Raw genomic sequence first — 21775 nt, forward strand, 5'->3', positions numbered from 1 at the left:
TAAATCCTCCGACTCACTTTGTACGCCCCGTAACTTCGCGGGATATGGGGCTGACACACTCCGATAGGGTTATGAAATTAGCCCTCGTTCCGAACATCGGACCTAATATTCAAAAGATGGGGGATAACTATGTTTATACCGTAATATCAAAGTGGCCGAAAATTACAGATACGATCTGAGACGATTATCTTAGTATATCTGTCCACAAGACATTGATTCTTACAGAAGCAATGTGGTTAACATTTGCAGGGCTCTTTTAATGAACTATTTCGCATCATCACTTGCACAAAGCCTTTCAACAACGCAATCGAGGCATCTCCCGCTGTACCAAGTCTGTCCCCGGCTGACAATCAGAACGTTGACTTCTCGTTTTATATAATATTGCTCTCTTTGGCCGGTTCATTTAACACTATTATTACCCATCATCATGACTTCCAGGCAGAGCGAGCCTATTGCCATTATTGGCAGTAGTTGTCGATTTGCTGGGGATGCCAGCTCGCCATCTAAGCTCTGGGATATCCTGCAAAAGCCCAAAGACCTTCGACGTGAGGTCACAGATCGCTTTAACATCAATAGTTTCTACCATTCAGACCCATCACACCATGGCCACACCAACGTTAAGCATGCATACCTTCTAGATGAAGACCTTGGAGGATTTGATGCCGAATTCTTTAGTGTCAAACCAGTTGAAGCTAAAGCAATTGATCCACAACAACGACTTCTAATGGAAGTCGTATACGAGGGGTTGGAATCAGCAGGCGTAGACATCACTGATCTGCGAGGCAGTGATACCGGCGTCTACGTCGGTGTGATGGTTGGCGACTATGGGACGATGTCTCTCCGTGATATGGATCAAACCCCAACGTACTATGCCACCGGTACAGGAAGAAGTATCCTTTCTAATCGAGTATCATACTTTTTTGACTGGCGTGGTCCCTCCATTTCTATCGATACAGCGTGCTCATCCAGTCTGATCGCGATTCATATGGCCGTACAATCTCTTCGAAGTGGCGAGAGTCACATGGCAGTTGCCTGCGGTTCGAATTTGATCTTGGGGCCGGAGAACTTTATTATAGAAAGCAAGTTAAAGATGCTTTCTCCGGATGGTCGCAGTCGTATGTGGGACGAAGGCGCCAATGGTTACGCTCGTGGAGAGGGTGTCGCCTCCGTTGTGCTAAAGACACTCAGTGCTGCCATTGCGGATGGTGATCAAATTGAATGCGTAATTCGAGAGACTGCCACAAACCAGGACGGCGCTACCAATGGTATCACAATGCCTAGTGCCACGGCCCAGGAGTCGTTGATTCGATCCACATATGCAAGAGCAGGACTGGATTTACGCGTCCCCAGCGACCGACCACAATATTTCGAAGCCCATGGTACTGGTACCCCAGCCGGTGACCCAATCGAAGCTGAAGCGATACAAAATGCCTTTTACGGCTCCTTTGATGGTGGCTCTAAGCTGAATAGTGATGGGCATCCACTTTACGTCGGGTCCATCAAAACAGTGCTTGGGCACACGGAGAGTACTGCAGGTATTGCAGCGATCCTCAAAGCATCCGAAGCTCTCCGCCACGGAGTTATACCACCAAATATGTTACTTGAGAACCTTTCAAACAGTGTCAAGCCATTTTACCAGGATTTGGAGATTCCGACGACTGCCAAGAAGTGGCCTCATGTTCAGGAGGATCTCCGGAGAGCTAGTGTAAACAGCTTTGGTTTTGGTGGCTCCAACGCCCATGCTATTCTCGAGAGTTATAACAACAATAGGTCAAGCGGTTCTGACATTCAGGCTGTATATGGTCCTCTGGTTTTCTCTGCATTTTCAGAGAAATCACTGCGTCAATCCTTGTCTGCCTACGCCCAACACTTAGAAACTGACGGCGCATCGATCAACATAGCAGATCTTGCATATACCCTACGAAAGCGACGGACTGCTTTCTCTCACCGGCTTTCCATTCCAGCATCATCAATTGTCGACCTCAAAGAAAAGTTACTGTCCAAATTGAAAGATGAAGACACCCCACTTGGTATCAAAGCTTTGCCAAAATCTAAAAATGGCAAAGCAAAGCTTCTGGGTATCTTCACCGGTCAGGGAGCACAGTATGCCCGCATGGGTGCTGAGTTGATTGAACAGAATCCAGTGGCGCGACAGATTATTCAGGAATTGGAAGCTCACCTTGCAAAATTACCAGCCAAGGACCGCCCTACGTGGTCACTCGAGAAGGAGATCCTTGCTTCACCAGAAGTATCCCGCATTGGTGATGCAGTACTGTCGCAGCCACTCTGCACTGCAATTCAAATTTTACTACTCCACATACTTCGAATGGCTGGTGTTGAACTCGATGCAGCGGTCGGTCACTCATCTGGTGAGATCGCTGCCGCGTACGCTGCTGGCGTTTTAACGGCCAGGGATGCCATCTACATTGCTTACTATCGTGGCTTACACGTCCAATCGGCGGAAAGCCCCAACGGTAGCAAAATCAAGGGTGCCATGCTTGCAGTGGGTAGCTCCAAGGAGGACATGGATGAGCTGTGCACAGATGAGATGTTCCGAGGTCGGTTAAATGTCGCAGCCGCCAATTCAGCATCGAGTGTAAGTATTTCTGGTGACGAAGATGCAATCGCAGAACTTCAAGACATCCTAGACGATGAAAAGAAGTTTAACAGAAGACTTCGTGTTGATACTGCATATCATTCTAACCACATGCTTGCTTGTTTCAATCCATATGTCGAATCACTTCGTCAATGTGGAATCGTGTCGCGAAAGCCGAATGGAAAATGCGCCTGGTACTCAAGCGTCTACAACAAGCTAGTCGACGAGGATATGTCTCTTGCAGATGTTTATTGGGCGGAAAATATGACGAAGCCAGTGTTGTTCTACGACGCTCTCGTTACTGCGCTCGCTTCTGACTCGTACGACGTGGCTCTGGAAATCGGTGCTCATGCCGCTCTTAAGGGTCCTGCAACTCAGACAATCCAAGAGACTGAAGGAAAAGAGATTCCTTATTGCAGTCTACTCGTCCGTGGAAATGATTCGATTGAAGCTACCTCGGCTGGATTCGGGTACTTGTGGTCATATCTCGACAAGTCGCTGGTCGATCTCAATAAGCTCGAAATAGCGATGAACGGCGGCAACGATCAATTTCAAGTAGTCAAAGGTCTTCCCACCTACCAATGGATTCATGAGCGCAGCTATATGCATGAAACCAGAGCTTCTCGAAAGATTTATCAAACGCAGGAACCTTTCCACCCAATGTTGGGCCACATCACCCCGGATAGCGCCCCTCATCAAATGATCTGGAAGAACCTTCTACGTGAAAGTGAAATGCAATGGCTATCGGGACACAAGGTTCAGAGCCAAACCGTCTTTCCAGCTGCTGGTTACTTGTCATCTGCCATGGAAGCTTCCCGTCGCCTGGCCGATTCTGTCAATCAAGAAATTCGCCTGATCGAGGTCCGCGATTTTGTCATCCATCAAGCAATTGCCTTTGATCAAGATCATCCCGACATCGAGGTTCTGATTCAGATGGCAAATGTCACCCATGAGCGTAATAAAAATCGCATCTTAGCAACTTTCACTTACTCGGCCGTTCTTGGTGCCGGTGCCGACGACTTTACTTTAGCGGCCAGCGGTGATGTTGAGATCCTGCTTGGTGAACCTTCGACGTCTCTTTTGCCTACACGCCCAGCACCACTTCCACATGTTATTGACGTTGAGGCGGATCGCTTTTACACCGCCTTGGCTGATCTGGGTTACAACTTCAGTGGTAGATTCCGTTCGTTGACTTCACTTCAAAGAAAGCACCACCGCGCTACGTGCTTCGTGAAGATGCAGCCATTTGAGGAGGGTGAAGTGCCTCTACTGATTCACCCGACGGAGCTTGATGCCGTACTACAGTCTATAATTCTTGCCTACAGCTATCCCTATGACGAACAATTGCGTACAATTCACTTGCCCACTTCCATCCAGCAAGTCAGAATCAATCCGGCACTTTGCAACGCAACCGCCTGGCAGCAGGGACAATTAGCCCCCGTGGACTCTGCCATCGTTCCACGCAAGCCGGATGAGAGAGGAATCACCGGACACGTTCAACTCTACTCTTATGCCGATCAACATGCTGCTATTCAGATCCAAGGCGCAAGTTTCATGCCTTTCGGTGGAAGTACAGCAGAAGCCGACCGCAGGGTCTTTTCCAAAGTGGACTGGATCAGCAGCCAACTAGATGGCGAGGCCGCTGCTCGTGAAATACCTCTAGGGGAAAGTCATCGTAACATGGTCATTATGCTAGAAAGGATCGCAACTTTCTATCTCCGTAAATTCCACCGAGAAGTGCCTGCTGATCATCCTATGAGATCGGAATTCACCACCAAGTGGTACCTCAACTATGCCCGGTATATCACAGATATGGTAGAGACAGGGAAACACAAATGGGCTCAGAAAGAGTGGCTAAATGACACCATTGAGGACGTCAAGAACTGCAGCAAGGCCTTTGCTCATATCCCGGACGTCCAGATCATGCACCTCGTTGGAGAACAGATGCCAAATGTGTTCGAGGGAAAGACAACTATCCTTGAGCAGTTTAGAGCCAATGACATCCTTGACCGTTACTACGCCAGTGGTTTTGGTCTACGAGAGTCTGGGCAGTGGGTTAGTCGAACTGTGAAGCAACTTGTTGAACGCTTCCCTCACATGAACATCTTAGAAGTTGGTAAGTTATCTGGAGCCTTGCCGGCCGAAATCTTTGTCAATTTTACTATTATTAATACAAACCATTATCAGGTGCCGGAACTGGTGGTGCTACCAAGGCCATATTTAGGGAAATTGGTTCTAGCTTCCGATCTTACACCTACACGGATATTTCAGCAGCCTTTTTCGGCAATGCTGCTTCCATTTTCTCACAACATACGGATCGCATGATTTTCAAAACTTTCAATGCTGAAAATGATCCTTTGGATCAAGGATACACAGAAGCATCTTACGATTTGATCGTCGCATTTTTTGTCATCCATGCTACTAGCGACCTCGAGCGAGCCTTGCGCCATATTCGTCGTCTACTAAAGCCAGGTGGTTTTCTTGTCGTTGGTGAGGGCCAGGAAGGTATGAATGGAGTTGCTAGCAGTGGCTTCATCTTTGGTACCCTTCCCGGTTGGTGGCTCGGAACTGATACCGGTCGTGAACTGTCGCCTCATGTCTCTCCACAAGGCTGGGTTGACCTCCTTCACAAGACTGGATTCGGCGGTGTGGAATCCCATTCTCCCGATGTATTTGAGGATGTGCTCAATGTCTTCCACTTTTCAGCCCAAGCTGTTGACGATGAGGTTAGCTTTCTACGGAACCCCCTGACGACGACTTCCTGGAAGCCGTCGCCCATCCAAAAGTTGGTGATCGTTGGTGGTCAAACGCAAAGAAGCTCGCACCTCACTACGAGCCTCAAGTCGATCCTTGGAAGGTTTGCCAACCAGACACTTTGTTATCCTTCGCTTGTCGATGTCGATTTCGATATCGTCGACGCCGACTCAACGGTGGTGAGCTTGACTGAACTTGACCACCCAGTTTTCAAAGATATATCAGCAGAGACTTTCAGTGGATTGAAACAGATGTTTGGGTCGGAAAAAACACTTCTCTGGATTACCAGTGGTCGTCGTGGCGATGAGCCGTACTGCAATATGACAGTCGGATTCGGCCGAACTGCGCAGCATGAAACACCTGGTCTAAATCTCCAACAATTGGACCTTGAAGATCCCGAGAACGTTAGTGCCGAGGCCGTAGCCGAAATGCTGCTTCGCTTCCATGTTACCAAGGACAAGAAGGGAGAACACCTCTGGAATCCAGAGCCTGAGTTGGTCATTACCAAGGATGAGTCCCGCCTCGTCACGCGGTTGAAACCGATTCCCGAACTCAATGACCGGTACAATTCGGCAAGCCGACCCATCATTCAAGAAAAATCAACAGCAGACAACAATCTCACGTTGACTTTCAATGAATCTGGATGCATTCTCAAAGAACAGTCTAGATACGAGGCTGAAATAATTGAGCACAACAATCCCGAGGGCCTTGTTGACTTCCAGACTACACATACCGTTTTTTCTGCACTCAAGACTGTAGTGGGATATAGGTATCTAGTTTCGGGTCTACAAACGGAGAGCAATACTTTGTATCTGGCACTAGTCCCATCATTGTCGTCGGTTACTAAAGCTCCATTGACATGCGCTGTTGCCTACGATAATGCTGGTGCTTCCAATGCGGAATTGCTTGCCAAGGTTGCCGCTCATCTTATCGCCATGAACATCGTCAACCCTCTCTACAATGGTCAAACTTTACTGGTACATAACGCGACAATCAGTGTTGCTCAGTCAATAGCTACCCTGGCTACTGAAAAGGGTGTTAATGTGGTTCACACATATGATTCCTCGTATGAAAAGGTCCCTGAGACTTGGACCAAGCTTCACGACTATCTCAGCACTCCAGATATTGATGAAATTTTACTTACTGCACCTTCGTCATTTGTCAGCTTTACACAAGACGATATCACTGAGAACGAGAAATCTTTGCTGGCAACGCTTCCTATTGACTGCCTCGTAATGACGACCAAGACGATGTATTCATTGACTGCATCAGCTTCTCACATCCCAGCTCCGCCAGGTCTCAAGGAAAGTCTTACAAAAGCCCTTCAATATGCTCGGCTAGAAAACAAATCTACATCTGACACTGAATGTGTCACCCTCGACACTCTTTCTAGTGAAGAGCGTCCTTCACAGCCTTTGACTATTATCGACTGGGAAAAGGACTCTTCATTGCCAGTGCAACAGGCTCGCTTAGACAGTTCGACAATGTTCAAGGGTACAGATAGTACTTATTGGATTGTCGGAATGTCTGGGGCGCTAGGTCTTTCCCTCACTGATTGGATGATTAGCAAGGGTGCCAGAAATGTTGTCTTAACAACCAGAAACCCTGACGTTGCTCCAGAATGGCTGGCTGCCCACAAACGAAGAGGAGCAACAGTCGCCGTCTTTCCATGGTAAGTAAAAATTCACGTTTTCAGTTTAACTATTACCTTGCCTTACTAATTGATTCATTCTAGCGATGTGACAAATGAGGAAGGCATGAACGAAATTCATCGTAAAATCCAAGATACTCTACCACCTATTGTCGGTGTCATGAACGGAGCTATGGTGTTACGTGATGTTTCCATTCGTAACATGTCATACAAGGAGCTCACTGATGTCTTGAGACCCAAGGTCATTGGTAGCATCATTCTGGATAAGATGTTCTATACTACGGATCTTGACTTTTTCGTTCTGGTCTCGTCCATTAACTGTGTTATTGGAAACCTGGGTCAAGCTAATTACGCAGCTGCCAATACCTTTATGTGCGCTCTTGCAGCTCAGCGACGTCAGAGAGGACTTCGTGCATCCACCGTCAACGGTGGAGCTATAATTGGTGCTGGATACATGGAGCGTGAATCCCGTAAGGCTCTGGACATGATTGTACAGAAACTCCATATGATGCGTCTCTCAGAGGAAGATTGGAACCAGACGATCTGCGAGGCCATTGATGCTAGTCGCCTAGAGTCACCACATGGGCCAGAAATTACTGCAGGTCTTTCTGATGTTCCATTTGACACGCCAAATGCTCCATACTGGTTCCTGAATCCTAAGTTCTCCTCTTTCATCGTTCAAAGCCAGACAGCAGTATCTGGCAAAGACAAAGAGAAAACTACGCTGTCTGTTAGGGATCAACTCCAGAAGTGTGAAACGATTAGCCAAGTCCAGAAGGCTATTGAACGTAAGTACATCATAATCTATTTCATTGATGATGCACCACTGACTCTGTGGTTTAGATGCTTTTTCTAGTCAATTACGACAAGTTCTTCAGGTCACGACTTCAGATGAAGAAATTATGGCCGCTCACGGTGCTGACATTGGTCTGGACTCTCTTGTCTCCGTTGACATTCGCGCATGGTTCTTGAATACTCTTCAAGTCAGCATTCCGGTGTTGAAGATCATGGGTAACGAGTCGATGTCGAGTCTTGTCTCATACGCAGTGAATGCACTGCCTCCGGCTTTCATTCCTGAGCTGGCTGGAGGCCAAGACGATGGATCCAACACCGATGAGAGCTCCCCACCTACTGAATCCGATGCGGGTTCTATCTTAAAGGTTGATTCCCAAATTACCACAGCAGTGACAACCCCAGAGCGCAAGGGTTCACCTGATGGGAATAAGCAAGATCTCAACCATTCCGCGGAAATTGATTGGCAAGCAGAAGCTCGCCCCCCGGTATATGATCCAAACTTCGTTTCGTCGGCCACCGGTTCATCGCCTAAGAACCCACCAGATGTTATCGTTCTCACGGGTGCAGCGGGTCTTTTGGGACACCATTTGCTGAACTGGTTCCTAGAAAAGACGCCTGCTCGCAAAATCCACTGCCTTGCCGTTCGGAATTTGTCCACTCGCCTGGCAAACAAAGAGCTTCCAATTAACCCACGTGTAATCTACCACGAAGGTGATTTGGCTTTGCCTCTCCTTGGTCTATCTGAAAAGCAGGCTGCCGATATCTTCGCAGAGACCGATGTCGTAATACACAATGGTTCTGATACCTCGCATTTGAAATACTTCCCAGACATGCGTACTGCCAATTGTGGTTCGACAAGGGACCTTACTCGTCTCTGCATTCCGCGACGTATTCCTATCCACTACGTGTCCTCTGTCGGTGTTTGCGTGTTATACAACCAGCCTTCCTTCCCACCAGTCTCAGTCACTGGTCCTAACTCTTTGCTACCAGCGCCAGACGGCACTTTCGGATACATGTGCTCAAAGTGGGTCAACGAGCGTTTCCTCGAACAGGTTCACGATACCTATGGCTTGCCGGTCTACATCCATCGCCCTTCGACAATTATCCGCGAGGATGATGATGCAACGAATGCCAGGGCGGAACTTGACTGGGTAAATGCCTTCCTGCATTACGCAAAGAAAATAAAGGCTGTTCCGCAAGTGAAGCACAACACCGGAGCTCTTGATCTTGTATCAATCAAAACGGCCTGCAGCGATATCCTCAACGCGATCCTCGATACGAGCAACCCAAAGAATGTCACATACATCCACGAGGTTGGCGACATTGTGCTGCCGTTGAATGATATGAAGAGTAGCATCTCTCCTAAGGGCGGAAAGCCGTATGATGTGCTGCCCATTGAGGAATGGATTTCAAGGGCAGTCGCAGAGGGTCTACATCCTGCAATTGCTACTCTTATTGAAATAATGGATACCCCTGGAGCCCCTGATTACCCTAAACTCCTGAAGACTATCCCACCCGCCTAAGAATAGAAATTGTGGTTGTATGCTTACTAGGCATTGGAGTTGGAGAATTGTTGACGAATCAAGTTTTTGAAATGAAGTTATGTATCTTGCCAAAATGTCTATCGAGACTATTAAAGTTTACACGTATTCTGTGCAGTTAAAAATATAGATAACGGAAAATAAAATTTTAATCCAGCTTTATAATAGATGGAGTACGTCACTCAAATGACTTTACTTAAATTTGAACCCGGGAACTGCTATTCCTCAACTGCTAGAAAGAGGATTTCGATGAACCTAGCCTTTTATATCTGCAATTTACCTTTCATACTTCAAGTCAAATCTGGTAATCAAGGAATCAAGGAACATATGTACATTACGTAATAATTATCAATGTTTAATAACTACATTATAGTTTTCTATTGTATTAAAATATATTAAGTCTAATAAATAAAAGATATATCATGGATGTAATAGTAATAATACCACTTTTTAATTGTATAACCATTACCAAGCCACTCAACGTTTGCAGCAACGTTACTGAACAGTATCCGCGTTCCCCCAAAACCCGGTGTAGATTGATCTATCGTGTATAATTATCACAGACGAATTGCGTCCTCATTTACAATTAGCCTCTTCTGTTGGTTCTTCCACTTTGGCATAATTCTTCTTCACACTCATCCACGGAACCAAAACACTTCCAAAGACAGAAAGTGCAGCCATTGAAGCAGCAGCCAAGAATGCCTGGTTCAAAGCATGATTATATGCGACAAGTACTTGCGGAAGATCCTCGGCGGATACAATACTCTGGATGTCACTTGCCCCGGCTGCAGTGATAGTAGCCGGGTTCACGGAAGGCACATTTCGTTCAAGAGAGCTGACAAGGGAGTTTGTAAATATTGAGTTTCCGATACTGACGAAAATCGTTCCACCAAGTGTTTGAAGGAACATAACGACTGATGTACCAATAGGTATATCCTCCGTCTTCAGGGCTGCCTGGACGGCCACCAAGGGCTGTCTTGAACCCAAGCCGTATCCAATACCGAAGAGAATTTGATAACCGATCCATTTCGAAGCAGGAGTGTGGACATCGAAAGTAGAGAGGAGCCCAGCTCCAACCGAAGAGAGGATCGCTGCTGCAATCATGAATGGCGTGTAGTATCCCAAAGCTGTCACTAAGCCGCCAACGACTATAGACATCAGGATGGTCGAGATCATCATTGGTAGGTTTCGAATACCGGATTGAATAGCTGATACCCCTTGAATCGCCTGAAACCAGATCGGCACATAGTATATAATCAAGAAAAACGCTCCTCCAGTACAGAATCCGTAGAGACAGCCCGCCCACACGGAGCGGTTGGCGAAGATACGCGGCGGCACCGTTGCAGCTTCTTTCAAACGGACTTGCACAAGTAGGAACGCTATAGTAAGGACGCCAAAAAGCACCAACAGAGCTATAATTCGGCCATTACTCCAACTATAATTCGTACCTCCCCATTGCAAAGCTAGCAACAAGCACACCATTGCGGGCAGAAAGAACAGAGTACCAATGGGATCTAAAGCCCACAGACGATCGATCCAAGTGTGAAGCTTTGGTACATCCCGCTGCGGATCTTTGAGTATCAAGAAAATGATCAAAACTGTGAGGCCGCCAATCGGTAGGTTGATATAGAAGCACCATCGCCACGACTAATAATTTTAGGCTCCATTAATTCAAGAAAATAGAATGACAAAGAAAGATCATCTCGGTTCAAAACGTACCACGTTGTCAGTAAGAGTACCTCCTATGATAGGGCCGGCTACTGACGCTATACCATACATACCGCCAACTAGGCCGATGTACGTGGGCCGCTTTTCCAGTGGTGAAGTATGGGTTATGATCAGTAACGCGCCAGAAAATATTCCAGAAGAACCACATCCAGCAATAGCTCGTCCGGCAATAAAAGCGCTAGATGTCGGTGCGACAGCGCAGATGAGACTACCGAGCTCAAATATTCCGATTGCTGATAAGAAAACCCATTTGATGCTCCAGAATGTGTAAATCTTGCCGAATAGAAGTTGCAAAGAGGCCGTTGTTAACAGATAAGCTATGAGCAAGAATCAATCGGTAAGCTACGTCGTCTATTCAAGGACCAATAAGTAATAGTCGCTCGACTTACCACTTCCATACCAACCAATGTCCAAAAAGCTACCAAAGTCGTTCGTTATGCTCGGGATAGCGGTGGTTATGACTGAATTGCTGTATTCATAGTTAAAATCTTGGTGTTCTCGATCGTCAAACACTGGAGGAAGAAAGAGAGACATACTCTAGTGCCATTAAAAAGACAGCAAGACACAAAGAGAGAACTATAAGAAAAAGCCTCATGCCTTTGGGGTAATTTGCGTCATTCTTTTCCCTGTTTATCGTTTCGAGAGACTCTGGTGTATCATTTTTTTGCTGGGAGTTCTCGTTCCCTACTGTAAGTTCCGTGCCTTGTTTCGGGATTTCTGACAATTCTACAGGCGGTTGCGGCGTGATTTCGTGAGGCGTCTCATGGTCAAGTACGGGCATGGTAAGGATTGCGATGGGTAGAATGAGATTCAAAGGTGACAAAAGAATTACTTTATCTTTTGCGATGCTGAAATTCGTTATGGCAGCTTCTGCTAAGTAGCTATCTGGCTATGATTGCAGAATCACGTGCAACCAGCCACACACTACCATGAATATTTCAATAGCGCCAAGAACCCCTGCTTTGAAGAGCACAGTTATTGGGGGAAAAAAACAAACAAAGAAAAAACAAACAAAGAAAACATATCTACGGTACTTTCTTTGGCGAGCTTGTACGAAGCCTCGCTGTACTGCTGGACGAGAGAGGCCTAGAATGACAACACGTTGGTTCGGAGGCGAGTTGCCAATCATTGTTGTCTAAACTCCCCGAAAGTAGTTTCGAAGCCACGAAGTACCTTTCGCTAAAGGAAACTTACCGGCGTCCGAATAAAGACGTACGTAGTAATAAACTAAATAAGCTAGGAGCTGGTGGAGTACGCTGCCCCCACTTAATTAGGTGGAGACTCCACCTGATACTAGTGTATACAGCCGTCCGGGCTAAGTCTAACCTAATCGTGGAGCGAAGCTCCTATATTACAATTATTTTATACGCTTTGTTTATGTTCGGGTTCGGTTTCCTATTGCAGAGCGCATGAGTCAGGTTAAGTGCTTAGTTGCAGGTCAACTACCTGCTAGGGAACGCTGAACGATGAACGATGGCAAAAAGTGCATGAGAGGGGAAAAAAAAGTAATACGAAAATTTCCGACTGGTTTCTAACTAGCTAGAAATCTGTATTTGACAACATTTGACTAGGTATCCATAGAGCAATATGATACATAGTAACTCGGAGGGCATTTAACTAAGAAAAAAAAAGATTTTCCAACTGGTTCATAATCCCGTAATCGGGAACGCGTTGAAATCTGATATTTTATATATTCTAATTCCAATGAGATCCGCTCTATGTTGTAGATAACCTTATTTGATTCAATCAAAGTGAAGCAAGAATAATAACACGAAAGGGCTACTTCTTCACAACATGGCGATTCCGCAAACGCAAACAGCAGTTATTCAGATAGATGAAAAATCAACACTCCCATTGATGGTATCGGACTCAGTACCAACTTTTCAACAACCATCCGAACAATATGTACTTGTTCGCGTCTTGGCCGTGGCCCTCAACCCAACCGACTTTAAGATGGTGCAACATTTCCCCATTGCAGACAATCTGGCTGGCTGTGACTTCTGCGGAATTGTAGAAGCTTGTGGCAATGAAGAGACTGCGCACCAATTTCCGCCTGGCACACGAGTGTGCGGTGCAGTTTTCCCTTACAATCCACAAGAGCGCCAAAGCGGTTCCTTTGCGCAGTGGGTGATTGCCGACTCTGGTCTACTCCTAAAGGTCCCAGATGGATGGAATGATCTTGATGCAGCAGCAGTGGGTGGAGTCAGCTGGGGTACGGCGGTGCTGGCTTTCTATGACCCAGACGCGCTGGCTTTGACTGGTCGTCCAACAAAGAAGAGCAATAAAAAGGAACCAGTTTTGGTTTATGGAGCTGGTACAGCATCAGGTACCATGGCCTGTCAGCTGCTGAATTTGTAAGTCCAGAGGCTATATTTTTACCCCTTTCTGTTTTTCTGTTTTTCTTTGGCACGATCCATACCATATTCTCGACACGATATGGCCTGGTAAAACGGTGAACCTAAAGACAAAGAATACAGAGATAGGTTTCAATAGAATCAAGGGCATTTCAGGCTAACTCCAATATCGCACAAACTTGAAGATCTGGCTATGCTCCGATTGCTGTTGCTTCTTCAGCCTCGGCGGATATGGCTATGAAATATGGTGCAATTGGTACAGCAGACTACACATCTCCCGATTGTGCGAATACAATCAAACAGCTCGCCGGTGGAGCTCCAATTAGATATGTTCTCGATTGCATTGCATCGGCAGAATCCGCTGCCATGTGCTTTAGTCTTATTGCGCGTACCGGTGGACGCTATGCTTGTCTTGAAGGTTTGAGTCCGGCATGGAGAACACGTCGCACCGTCAAAGTCAAGGAAGTCATGGGATTCGAAGGTCTCGGAATCAAAATCGATCTAGGGCCGACATCATATTCACGGGACGCAAACCCTGTCCTTCGTAAGATCTGTTGCGATACTACCAAAGATATCCAGACAGTAATGGATAGCGGGCTATTAAAGTCACATCCGGTTCGTGAGGTTCCAGGGCAATGGCAAGGAATCATCGATGGGTTAGCTATGCTTCAGCGTGGGGAGGTAAGAGGGCAGAAATTGGTCGTTAGAATTTCCAGTGCATAAGCACAGAACTAGAAAATCCGAAAGTGACGAACGCAGAAAAAAGCACAAGAGATTATTAGCGCACGAACAATTTCTTCACTCCTTTTGTCTCTTAACGAGTGAAATTGTCGCCTATGAAGAAGTACATATTTCAAGACAGATTACGGCAACTCTAGCATATTCGTACGAGAAAGTAAGTTCTTCATTTCTACCAATAGAATATAGTGAATTCCTAATTGATGCCTCTAGAGGGCTTTGCACAAGATCTAATCAAATATAGTCCTTGATTTGCTGTTCTACCCATTCCCAAAATTTGTACGTCCCCCCGGTTCCACCCTCCGACTCGAGCTTTGTTGCATTGATTAGATCTGGTCGTAAGGGGTAAAATCGTCCAAATGGAGCCACTACAGAAATAGGCGAGGGTCAACAATGCCGTACGAGAACTTGACTGTATATTAGAAAAGATAGAATGAAAGATATCACGTACCCCAATCTCCGGATTTCTCCAAAGTAATTTCCGGAGACAAGCCAGCAAATAGCTCGGTGTATGCTCCCATAATAGGAGGATAGCCGACTACCTTAACGACCATTTTCAACGCCACCGGTTGATCGCGAGCAAGCTCGGAAGTTAGATTGCCTGGATTTATCGGTACACTGACAATGCCATCGGCTTTGTGACGCCGAGCGTACTCGACTCCAAGTGCCCACGCACCGCACTTGCTGATTCCGTATCTCTCAGCTGCGGCTTTGGGCTCGTGGTAGTCCAAATTGTCGAGCGCTACGCCCACATCCTGGGCGCCGAACAGTTCCAGTCCGAATGAAGAAAGCCAGACCACGCGAACGGAATTTGCCGGCTCCGCTTTCGCCGTCTCTATCAAGAGAGGTGTGAGTAGTCTGGTGAAGAGATGTGTTCCGATGCAGTTGACACCAAGTGCAAGCTCATGACCTTGAACTGTTTTGGTGGCTTCTGATGTCCCTACCATCACGCCGGCGTTGTTGAAAAGAACATGGAGCTTTGTCTCCTGAGACAAGAAATTCTCCGCAGCTTTTTTGACTTCACGAAGATCGCTGAGATCAAAATGCAGAAAATGCAATTGGCCAGTCGAGCGTGGCTCGGCTTTCTTAATTTCTTCGATGGCTGTATTTGCTTTCTCTTCAGATCGCGCAGCTACCCAAACTTTTGCGCCTTTGGCGTAGAGGATGCGAGCTGTTTCTTTTCCGACGCCCGTGTTCGAGCCAGTCACAAGGTATACCTTCCCGCCAAGGTTGGATACATTCTTCTCCGTAAAGTTGGGCTTCGGAGGATAAAATGAAGTCCAAGTGCTTCGCAATGACGGAGCTGGTGCCATTCTGTTCAGATTGCTGGTATATTTTCGTGGCTTTTTTTAAAAGTGTCCCACAGGAAACAAACACAAGATTTATGTGACAGCCGCATAGAATGAGATTCATTCTACAAATTGGCTCATCATTTTAGCGGCATTTTATGGGTAGATATGCCACTAGGTGAACGACTAAAGGACTTGGCCACGAGACATTTCGGAGTCGGAGCATTGGCAAATCAGAATCAACGGTCAACGATCGTCGCAAAAATGATCGGTGGCGCGAATGCTGCGAACAGAAGATTTGAAGCTCTTAGAACCACGTTTCAACTCCGGATGCTTATTCATCCTAAAATATTTGATAATGCGTAAATGACAAAAGTATCGAAATGTACTTTCGGCGCTGGGCTACTATTAATTAATAAACGGAGCTGCGCGTCATTACATTCGGAACATAGCAGTAGTGCCCTAAAACGACCGAGGGGCCATAGCTTTACCATCGAATCCAACTATTGCCTGCTCTCTATATAATATCCTCACAGCTAGATAGTTAAACTAATACTTATTTTTAATAATCTCTGTGTAAAGGTTAGGTTATATCTGTCTCCTATTTTAGTGGCTTGGTAAGCCCCTGTGAGGCTAGTGTAGTGAGGTGCGGTCTGAAGGCATCACGGCCTCACAGATTTATCTATATCACAAAGACTCTGGAACTCTTTTGGTATGGATGTGGCGCTAGAAGTAATATGCTTTTTCTGAATATAATTTAGTTGCTTGTGTTTTCTCGGTTAACAGTGTCATTCAATTCCAAAATAGAGATATAGATAATAGATAATAACTATATTATAGCGTACTTTAAGAAGAATAGTCAAGATAAACCTGAAATAAATTTATGAACAACTGTCGGTATTTCTCAGACTCTAGATCGCAATCACAAGTTAGGAATGAAATTACCAAAGTCGCTTTATTTTGATCTTCATTTCACGGTCCGGAGGCATAGAGCCTGCTCCGCAATACTGTTGGTTATTTTGCGCCGGCCGGTTAGAAGGAGAACCGTCGAAGTTCACCCATTCCACAAATTCAATGTCAAATTTGGTTACTAACAATCCTATTGTAGTCAGAATCTCGTGCTTCGCGAAATGTCGTCCGGGACAAATTGGTGGTCCGCCGCCTAATAAAGGAGGGAGGGTCAGTATACCATCACGAAGAATCGGCAGTGATGATGGAAGGTGATACTCAGAAGAAAGAAGTAGGGAAAGAAGAGAGTAACATAGACTCGTACCGAAAGGGAAGTAGGAACTCGGCCGCCCAGCCATAGCGAAAACACGTTTACGCTCAATTTCACCATTCTCTTTCTTATCATCGACGTATTTGATGTGGCGTTCGGCCCAGAATTCTGAAGCAGGATGTCCTGTCGAGCCCCAAACGCTCTCTTCGTAGTGTGCGGCCATCATGGGCGCCTGCAACATAGCCCCTTTCTTGATTTTGTATCCGTCCATTGTGATGGGCTCTTTGGTGTGACGAATAATGTTGAAATTCATATGCAATCGCAGGACTTCGGTAAATATGGATTGCAGCAGAGGCAACATAACTAGCCTCTGAATATCGCACGCAGGTTTACCAGTTTGAGAGTCTTTCAGGTATGTTGTGGCTACTTCTTCTTGAACAGCATGTAGCAAGGATGGATCCTTCAGAATCTCCAGAAGCATCCACATTGTTGTTGGGATAGTGTTTGAATTTTGTCTTTTCAGATCATAATCAGTTTTATGCCAAAAAGCTGCGCAAAATCATGCTAGGGAATGCTTACGCGAAGAGGAGGGTTCCAAGAGCACCAGAAATAGAAACATCTGGGAAGCCGCTTTCCTTGAACCACTTTGCGGTCTCGCGACAAATACGAGCACCGAAATGGGGTTCCCAGCTGGACTCAATGTCAGGTCCATTCCAATCGAAGTTCTCAATTGCAGCAACTACGTATTTCTCGATCATGGAGAGATACTTGTCCTGTGCTTTATAAGGACCGGGATTCAACCACTTCGGAAAGCCTAGAGTCAACATGAATACATTATCATCGAATTCCCAGAACGATTCCAGAAATTTTGGATTCAGTTCAAATACTTTGGGGCCCAACAAAGTGCTCATGGCACATTTGGTCACCTCTTGTCGGCACATTTCGACTATGCCGATAGTGGTCCATTTTTCAGTGGAGTATTTGTTCAGGTCCCTCGTAAGCTGATTGCTATACGCCTCGATTATGGGCTTTAAATTTTGCGTACGAGCCAGGTACTCCGTGTGGATGTGTTCGTATTTAGCCCAGTATCGCTGATCCTTTGGTATACCCTCAGTGCCGGGCGCCGGATTGTGACCTCGTCCGGACTTGTCATTGGCGAACTTCTCTACATCTTTCTTAGGCATCTTGTAGAGAGTTGGAAGAACTCTTTCAACGAAAATGTCCTCACTTCCGACTTTATTATCTCTACCAAATATATATTGGATGTGTTTTTTTCCCGAAATGAGATAGACCGGTATTGTTCCAAGATAAAACTTCGCGACATTGCGTTTGCTTAACAGATTCCTATTGGCAATAAAACGACCATTAGTTGAAAAACAATCCGATATTGAAATAAGCTCAGTGGGCCTAAAGGAAATTTGGGGAAAGTAGCGCAACTAACATTACGCGCTTCATGAATTTCTCATTATTGGTCAAGAACTGAAGAGTGTTATATATGCCAGGTACCGGGTCTGACAGCTTAGTAGGCTCTCCCAACGAACCCAGAAACATCCATGCTACAAATGATAGAAGAGTAACCAGCGTCCAGACGATACTGCGATTGCCGAGCAACTCCAGGGCATTTTGTTTCACAAGCTCTGGAAGCTGCGTTGTTGAGTTTTGAAGGAGATCCATTATGCCTGATGAGTTTAAGGCCGACATAAAATGAAGCTGTAACCATGCACACCAAATCAACTAGTCATGCATGCCCCAGTTAAGTGGAAAAAATCTAAATGATTGTTAAAATATATATGGAAATGTCAATAGATATGTTTTTACAGAAAGAAAAAAGCTCTTAAGTTATTTTGCATTTCATCTAGCTGAAGGCCATGCAATGAATCTCGGCCTGATTAAGAAAAATCAAGTTCCCTCCGATTGGTACATGATTCCGATTGCTCCCTCCCGAATGCGCGTCCCGAGACCGAATTCTAACGGTTTTGGTTAGGATTATCAGGTCAATTTTTCCAATCGTCAAATAAAGTCAATCGGATGACTTTGGGCCCGCATTGAAATCTACTTGTTTACTTTTATCAATCCACCATGGGCTATTGCCTGATGTCTAGTGTCGAGTTCTACATGTGTTCCCGAATCTGTGCAATATGATAATTATTTGACTCGTCCATAGTAGTGGGTTTATTGCATGGTTTTCTCACGCCAATATTATCCATCGACATTGATAGGGATAATTTGATTCTAGTAATGGTCTTCAAGCTAATCAGGACACACAACGCCCTCGTGTTACCACCACCGTTGTTATAATGCAATCTTTTGGGAGCAATATCGCCAATCTACTTCAAGTTGTTTCCAACAGGAGTTAGAGAAACATTTAACGGAATTCGATCCCACACATTATAGTTTTTCTGCCTCTCGATCCAACTATGGCTGTCATCTGCAAGTTTCATATCGAAGTTATAGAGGATCTTTGCTAGAATGAGGCGCATTTCAGTAATGGCGAGACTAGGTTATGATTTTCATGGTTAGATCAGTTAAATATACGCTAGGTTGGGCCGAAAATCCAATTTCGCGGTACACGAATAGAAGATAAAAAAACGATATGGGAACTTACTTTCGTCCAATACAATTTCGTGGCCCAATGCTGAATGCCTGAACTGCATCTAGCATATCACCGCGCTCTTTAGCCATTTTGGCATCAACCATGAAACGTTCTGGGCGAAAAGACCAAGGATCTACCCAATTCTCTTTGCTATGATTTACCGACCAATGCTGAATTTCAACGAGGGTCTAATCATGAGACACTTAGTATGAGAGAAAAAGGAATACTTTGAACATGGAACTCACATCACCTGGAACGTAGTGTCCTGCGATTCTAGCGCCTCCCGTAGGTACTTCACGGACCATACCCGAAGTCAAAGGCGGGTACATACGCAGCGATTCATTCAACACAGGAAGCAAGTACGTCAACTTGCTGACCGATTGAATGTTTATTTCAGTATCACTAGAGAAAGAGGTCCGTATCTCATTCTTCACCTTTTCCAAGACTTCGGGATGCGTAAGTAGGAAATAAGTGGTACCAGACAAACAGGTTGCAGTGGTTTCGGAACCAGCCAACAGTAAGACAGTTGCATTTACACTTAGTTTTTCCTAATATATTGGGTTTACTGTTAGTATCATATCGTAACAAGATCAAAATGCGTGATACGAATCTTCAGCAATATTATTTGTGTTGTTTTGCAGCGACTAATATCCTGGCACAAAAATATGGAATAATCATAATTTAGCGACTTACTAATAATCCATATATTAGCCACAGCATCACATTTTGTAATCTCAGATAGGCTTACCAAAAGATAGGTTCTAAAAAGGTAACGATGAGAGTTAGCATGACAATTCGAGTTTCCGAAACATAACTGTAAGAACAACTTTACCCATTCGTGCCTTCTCTTTGCCAAACCTTCGAATAAGTCGTCACGACTTTGACCCGTACTCAGTCTTGATTTTAGCATATTATCGATATAACCCCGCATCGTCTTCATTGCGAGGAATCCACCAGCTTTGTGGATTAATTGCACCAGTCCCCTCAGACCACCGTAGCCAAGAGCTACCATGAACGCATGGAACTTGATAGTCTTCATGATAGTAGCAACCCATGGATGGTAATTCACTGTCTCTAGACAGTGGAAAGACTCGGCAAAAATGAGGTCACTCGAGAGGTCAAATGTTGTCCAGTTATACCATTCAGCCATATTTGACTTTTTTAGACCATTACTGCTTTCTTGTCGCAGTCTATCCACGAGCATGCCAATGTGTTTGAGCATGATAGGCTCTTGCTGCCTCATAGAACTGTCCGAAAAGCCATGTGCAAGTGCCCGTCTCAATCGCTGATGTTCCTCTTGGTCAGCATTAACGATGGTGGTGATTTGATTCTTCACATTTCGTGTGAATTCGGTAGATTTTGCCATCTCAGTACGATGGTAGTAAATATCCTTCCACGCTTGGGGATCAGTAAAAGAGAGATGATTAGGAGCAATGCGCACAACGGGCCCGTAGCGATCATGAAGTCGTTGAGTGTGGAAGGCCTGTTCGCCGCGTGCATGACGAATTGCCCATGGTACGCGGGAGATACGATGAATCAATGGGCCAGGAAAATGGCGTAGAGGGTGGAAAAATGCGTTGTAGATAAATGTAGCTATGATCCAAAGACATGAAATCTTCAGGATTGATTGTTAGTTGTGGATGGTATGTCATGGTATAGGATGAAGCACGAAATCTTAGGACGTACCGCCGAGAAGGCTAATCCAACGTAGACCCAGAATTCTAACTTATTTGGCTGGGTGAGCTGCCACAAAGCTATCAGGGTGGTCATTTTATGTATCGGATCAAGTGGGTTGTAGATCGTTTCAATGGATTAACAACTCTCAATGAAGTTAAACTCCTGCGGGCTGTAATTGAATCAGAGAAAATGAAGTGGAAAAGCAAAAATTTTACAAATTGATAATTCTTACTAATTAGGGTTGTAAATACGTGACTCTCCAATTCTAGGCAGACTCGTATTCTCGTAATTCAACGGGATATTCCCAGTTGACGGTTGTCTAGTAATACTACTGTCCGAATATTCCGCAGTACATCAATGCAATGAAGGTTCAAAGCCACGCTAAATTATCTAATAAACAATTTTCTGGAAAACGAGTAGAACGACAGAGCATCTTCGGATAGAACTTCTTAGCAGCGACTAAGGTGAGAGCAGTATACACAACATACTGATGTCGGCCGTGTTCCGAGTCGGATGTGGTAGCCGTTAGGGTTGTCCGAATCGGTCCCGACAGCCAGTCGGAAGCTGAGCAGTAATCGAATTATCGCCTGCATCCACCGAATGTACATTCATTCTCGACCAAGCAAAATTACTAAAGAGGTATAGTCAATAGTGATGGTATTGTTTCAGCCCGCTATTATCGGGCGGGAATGGGGCTTGCTGTTATGGTCTTTGTCGGCGTAAGGATTTCCGCCCCTGTTGTAGATTGGGATCCATTGAATGTTGGATTGTGAGATGTCTCTAAGCTCGGCTTCTTAGCCATTGATAGCTTGCCAGTTGAATGCAAATCAGCTGATCTAG

The 21775-nt window shown here is 45.4% G+C and overlaps 6 protein-coding genes across 6 annotated transcripts; 2 read left to right on the forward strand and 4 right to left on the reverse strand.

Annotated features, from left to right (window-relative positions):
• Window positions 1-427: 427 nt before the first annotated feature.
• TRUGW13939_06280 (uncharacterized protein) lies at window positions 428-9319 on the forward strand (the record flags this gene model as incomplete). Its single annotated transcript, XM_035489433.1, has 4 exons — window positions 428-4712; window positions 4784-7022; window positions 7086-7789; window positions 7845-9319. The coding sequence occupies 4 exons, from the start codon at window positions 428-430 to the stop codon at window positions 9317-9319; spliced, it is 8703 nt and encodes a 2900-aa protein (XP_035345326.1).
• A 594-nt stretch (window positions 9320-9913) lies between these two features.
• On the reverse strand, window positions 9914-11846 carry TRUGW13939_06281 (uncharacterized protein; the record flags this gene model as incomplete). The annotated part of the gene is made up of 4 exons (XM_035489434.1): window positions 9914-10984; window positions 11057-11382; window positions 11455-11534; window positions 11602-11846. 4 exons carry the CDS (start codon window positions 11844-11846, stop codon window positions 9914-9916), a joined length of 1722 nt encoding a protein of 573 aa, XP_035345327.1.
• Window positions 11847-12859: 1013 nt separating this feature from the next.
• On the forward strand, window positions 12860-14391 carry TRUGW13939_06282 (uncharacterized protein; the record flags this gene model as incomplete). Its single annotated transcript, XM_035489435.1, has 4 exons — window positions 12860-13419; window positions 13605-14100; window positions 14282-14314; window positions 14371-14391. 4 exons carry the CDS (start codon window positions 12860-12862, stop codon window positions 14389-14391), a joined length of 1110 nt encoding a protein of 369 aa, XP_035345328.1.
• Window positions 14392-14600: 209 nt separating this feature from the next.
• On the reverse strand, window positions 14601-15470 carry TRUGW13939_06283 (uncharacterized protein; the record flags this gene model as incomplete). The annotated part of the gene is made up of 1 exon (XM_035489436.1): window positions 14601-15470. The coding sequence occupies one exon, from the start codon at window positions 15468-15470 to the stop codon at window positions 14601-14603; it is 870 nt and encodes a 289-aa protein (XP_035345329.1).
• Window positions 15471-16387: 917 nt separating this feature from the next.
• TRUGW13939_06284 (uncharacterized protein) lies at window positions 16388-18339 on the reverse strand (the record flags this gene model as incomplete). The annotated part of the gene is made up of 3 exons (XM_035489437.1): window positions 16388-17180; window positions 17245-18009; window positions 18107-18339. 3 exons carry the CDS (start codon window positions 18337-18339, stop codon window positions 16388-16390), a joined length of 1791 nt encoding a protein of 596 aa, XP_035345330.1.
• A 653-nt stretch (window positions 18340-18992) lies between these two features.
• Window positions 18993-21028, reverse strand: TRUGW13939_06285 (uncharacterized protein; the record flags this gene model as incomplete). Its single annotated transcript, XM_035489438.1, has 5 exons — window positions 18993-19161; window positions 19271-19446; window positions 19504-19806; window positions 20091-20873; window positions 20945-21028. 5 exons carry the CDS (start codon window positions 21026-21028, stop codon window positions 18993-18995), a joined length of 1515 nt encoding a protein of 504 aa, XP_035345331.1.
• Window positions 21029-21775: the final 747 nt, after the last annotated feature.

Source organism: Talaromyces rugulosus, chromosome III (genome assembly GCF_013368755.1).
Source record: "Talaromyces rugulosus chromosome III, complete sequence".
Classification (NCBI taxonomy): Eukaryota; Fungi; Ascomycota; class Eurotiomycetes; order Eurotiales; family Trichocomaceae; genus Talaromyces; species Talaromyces rugulosus.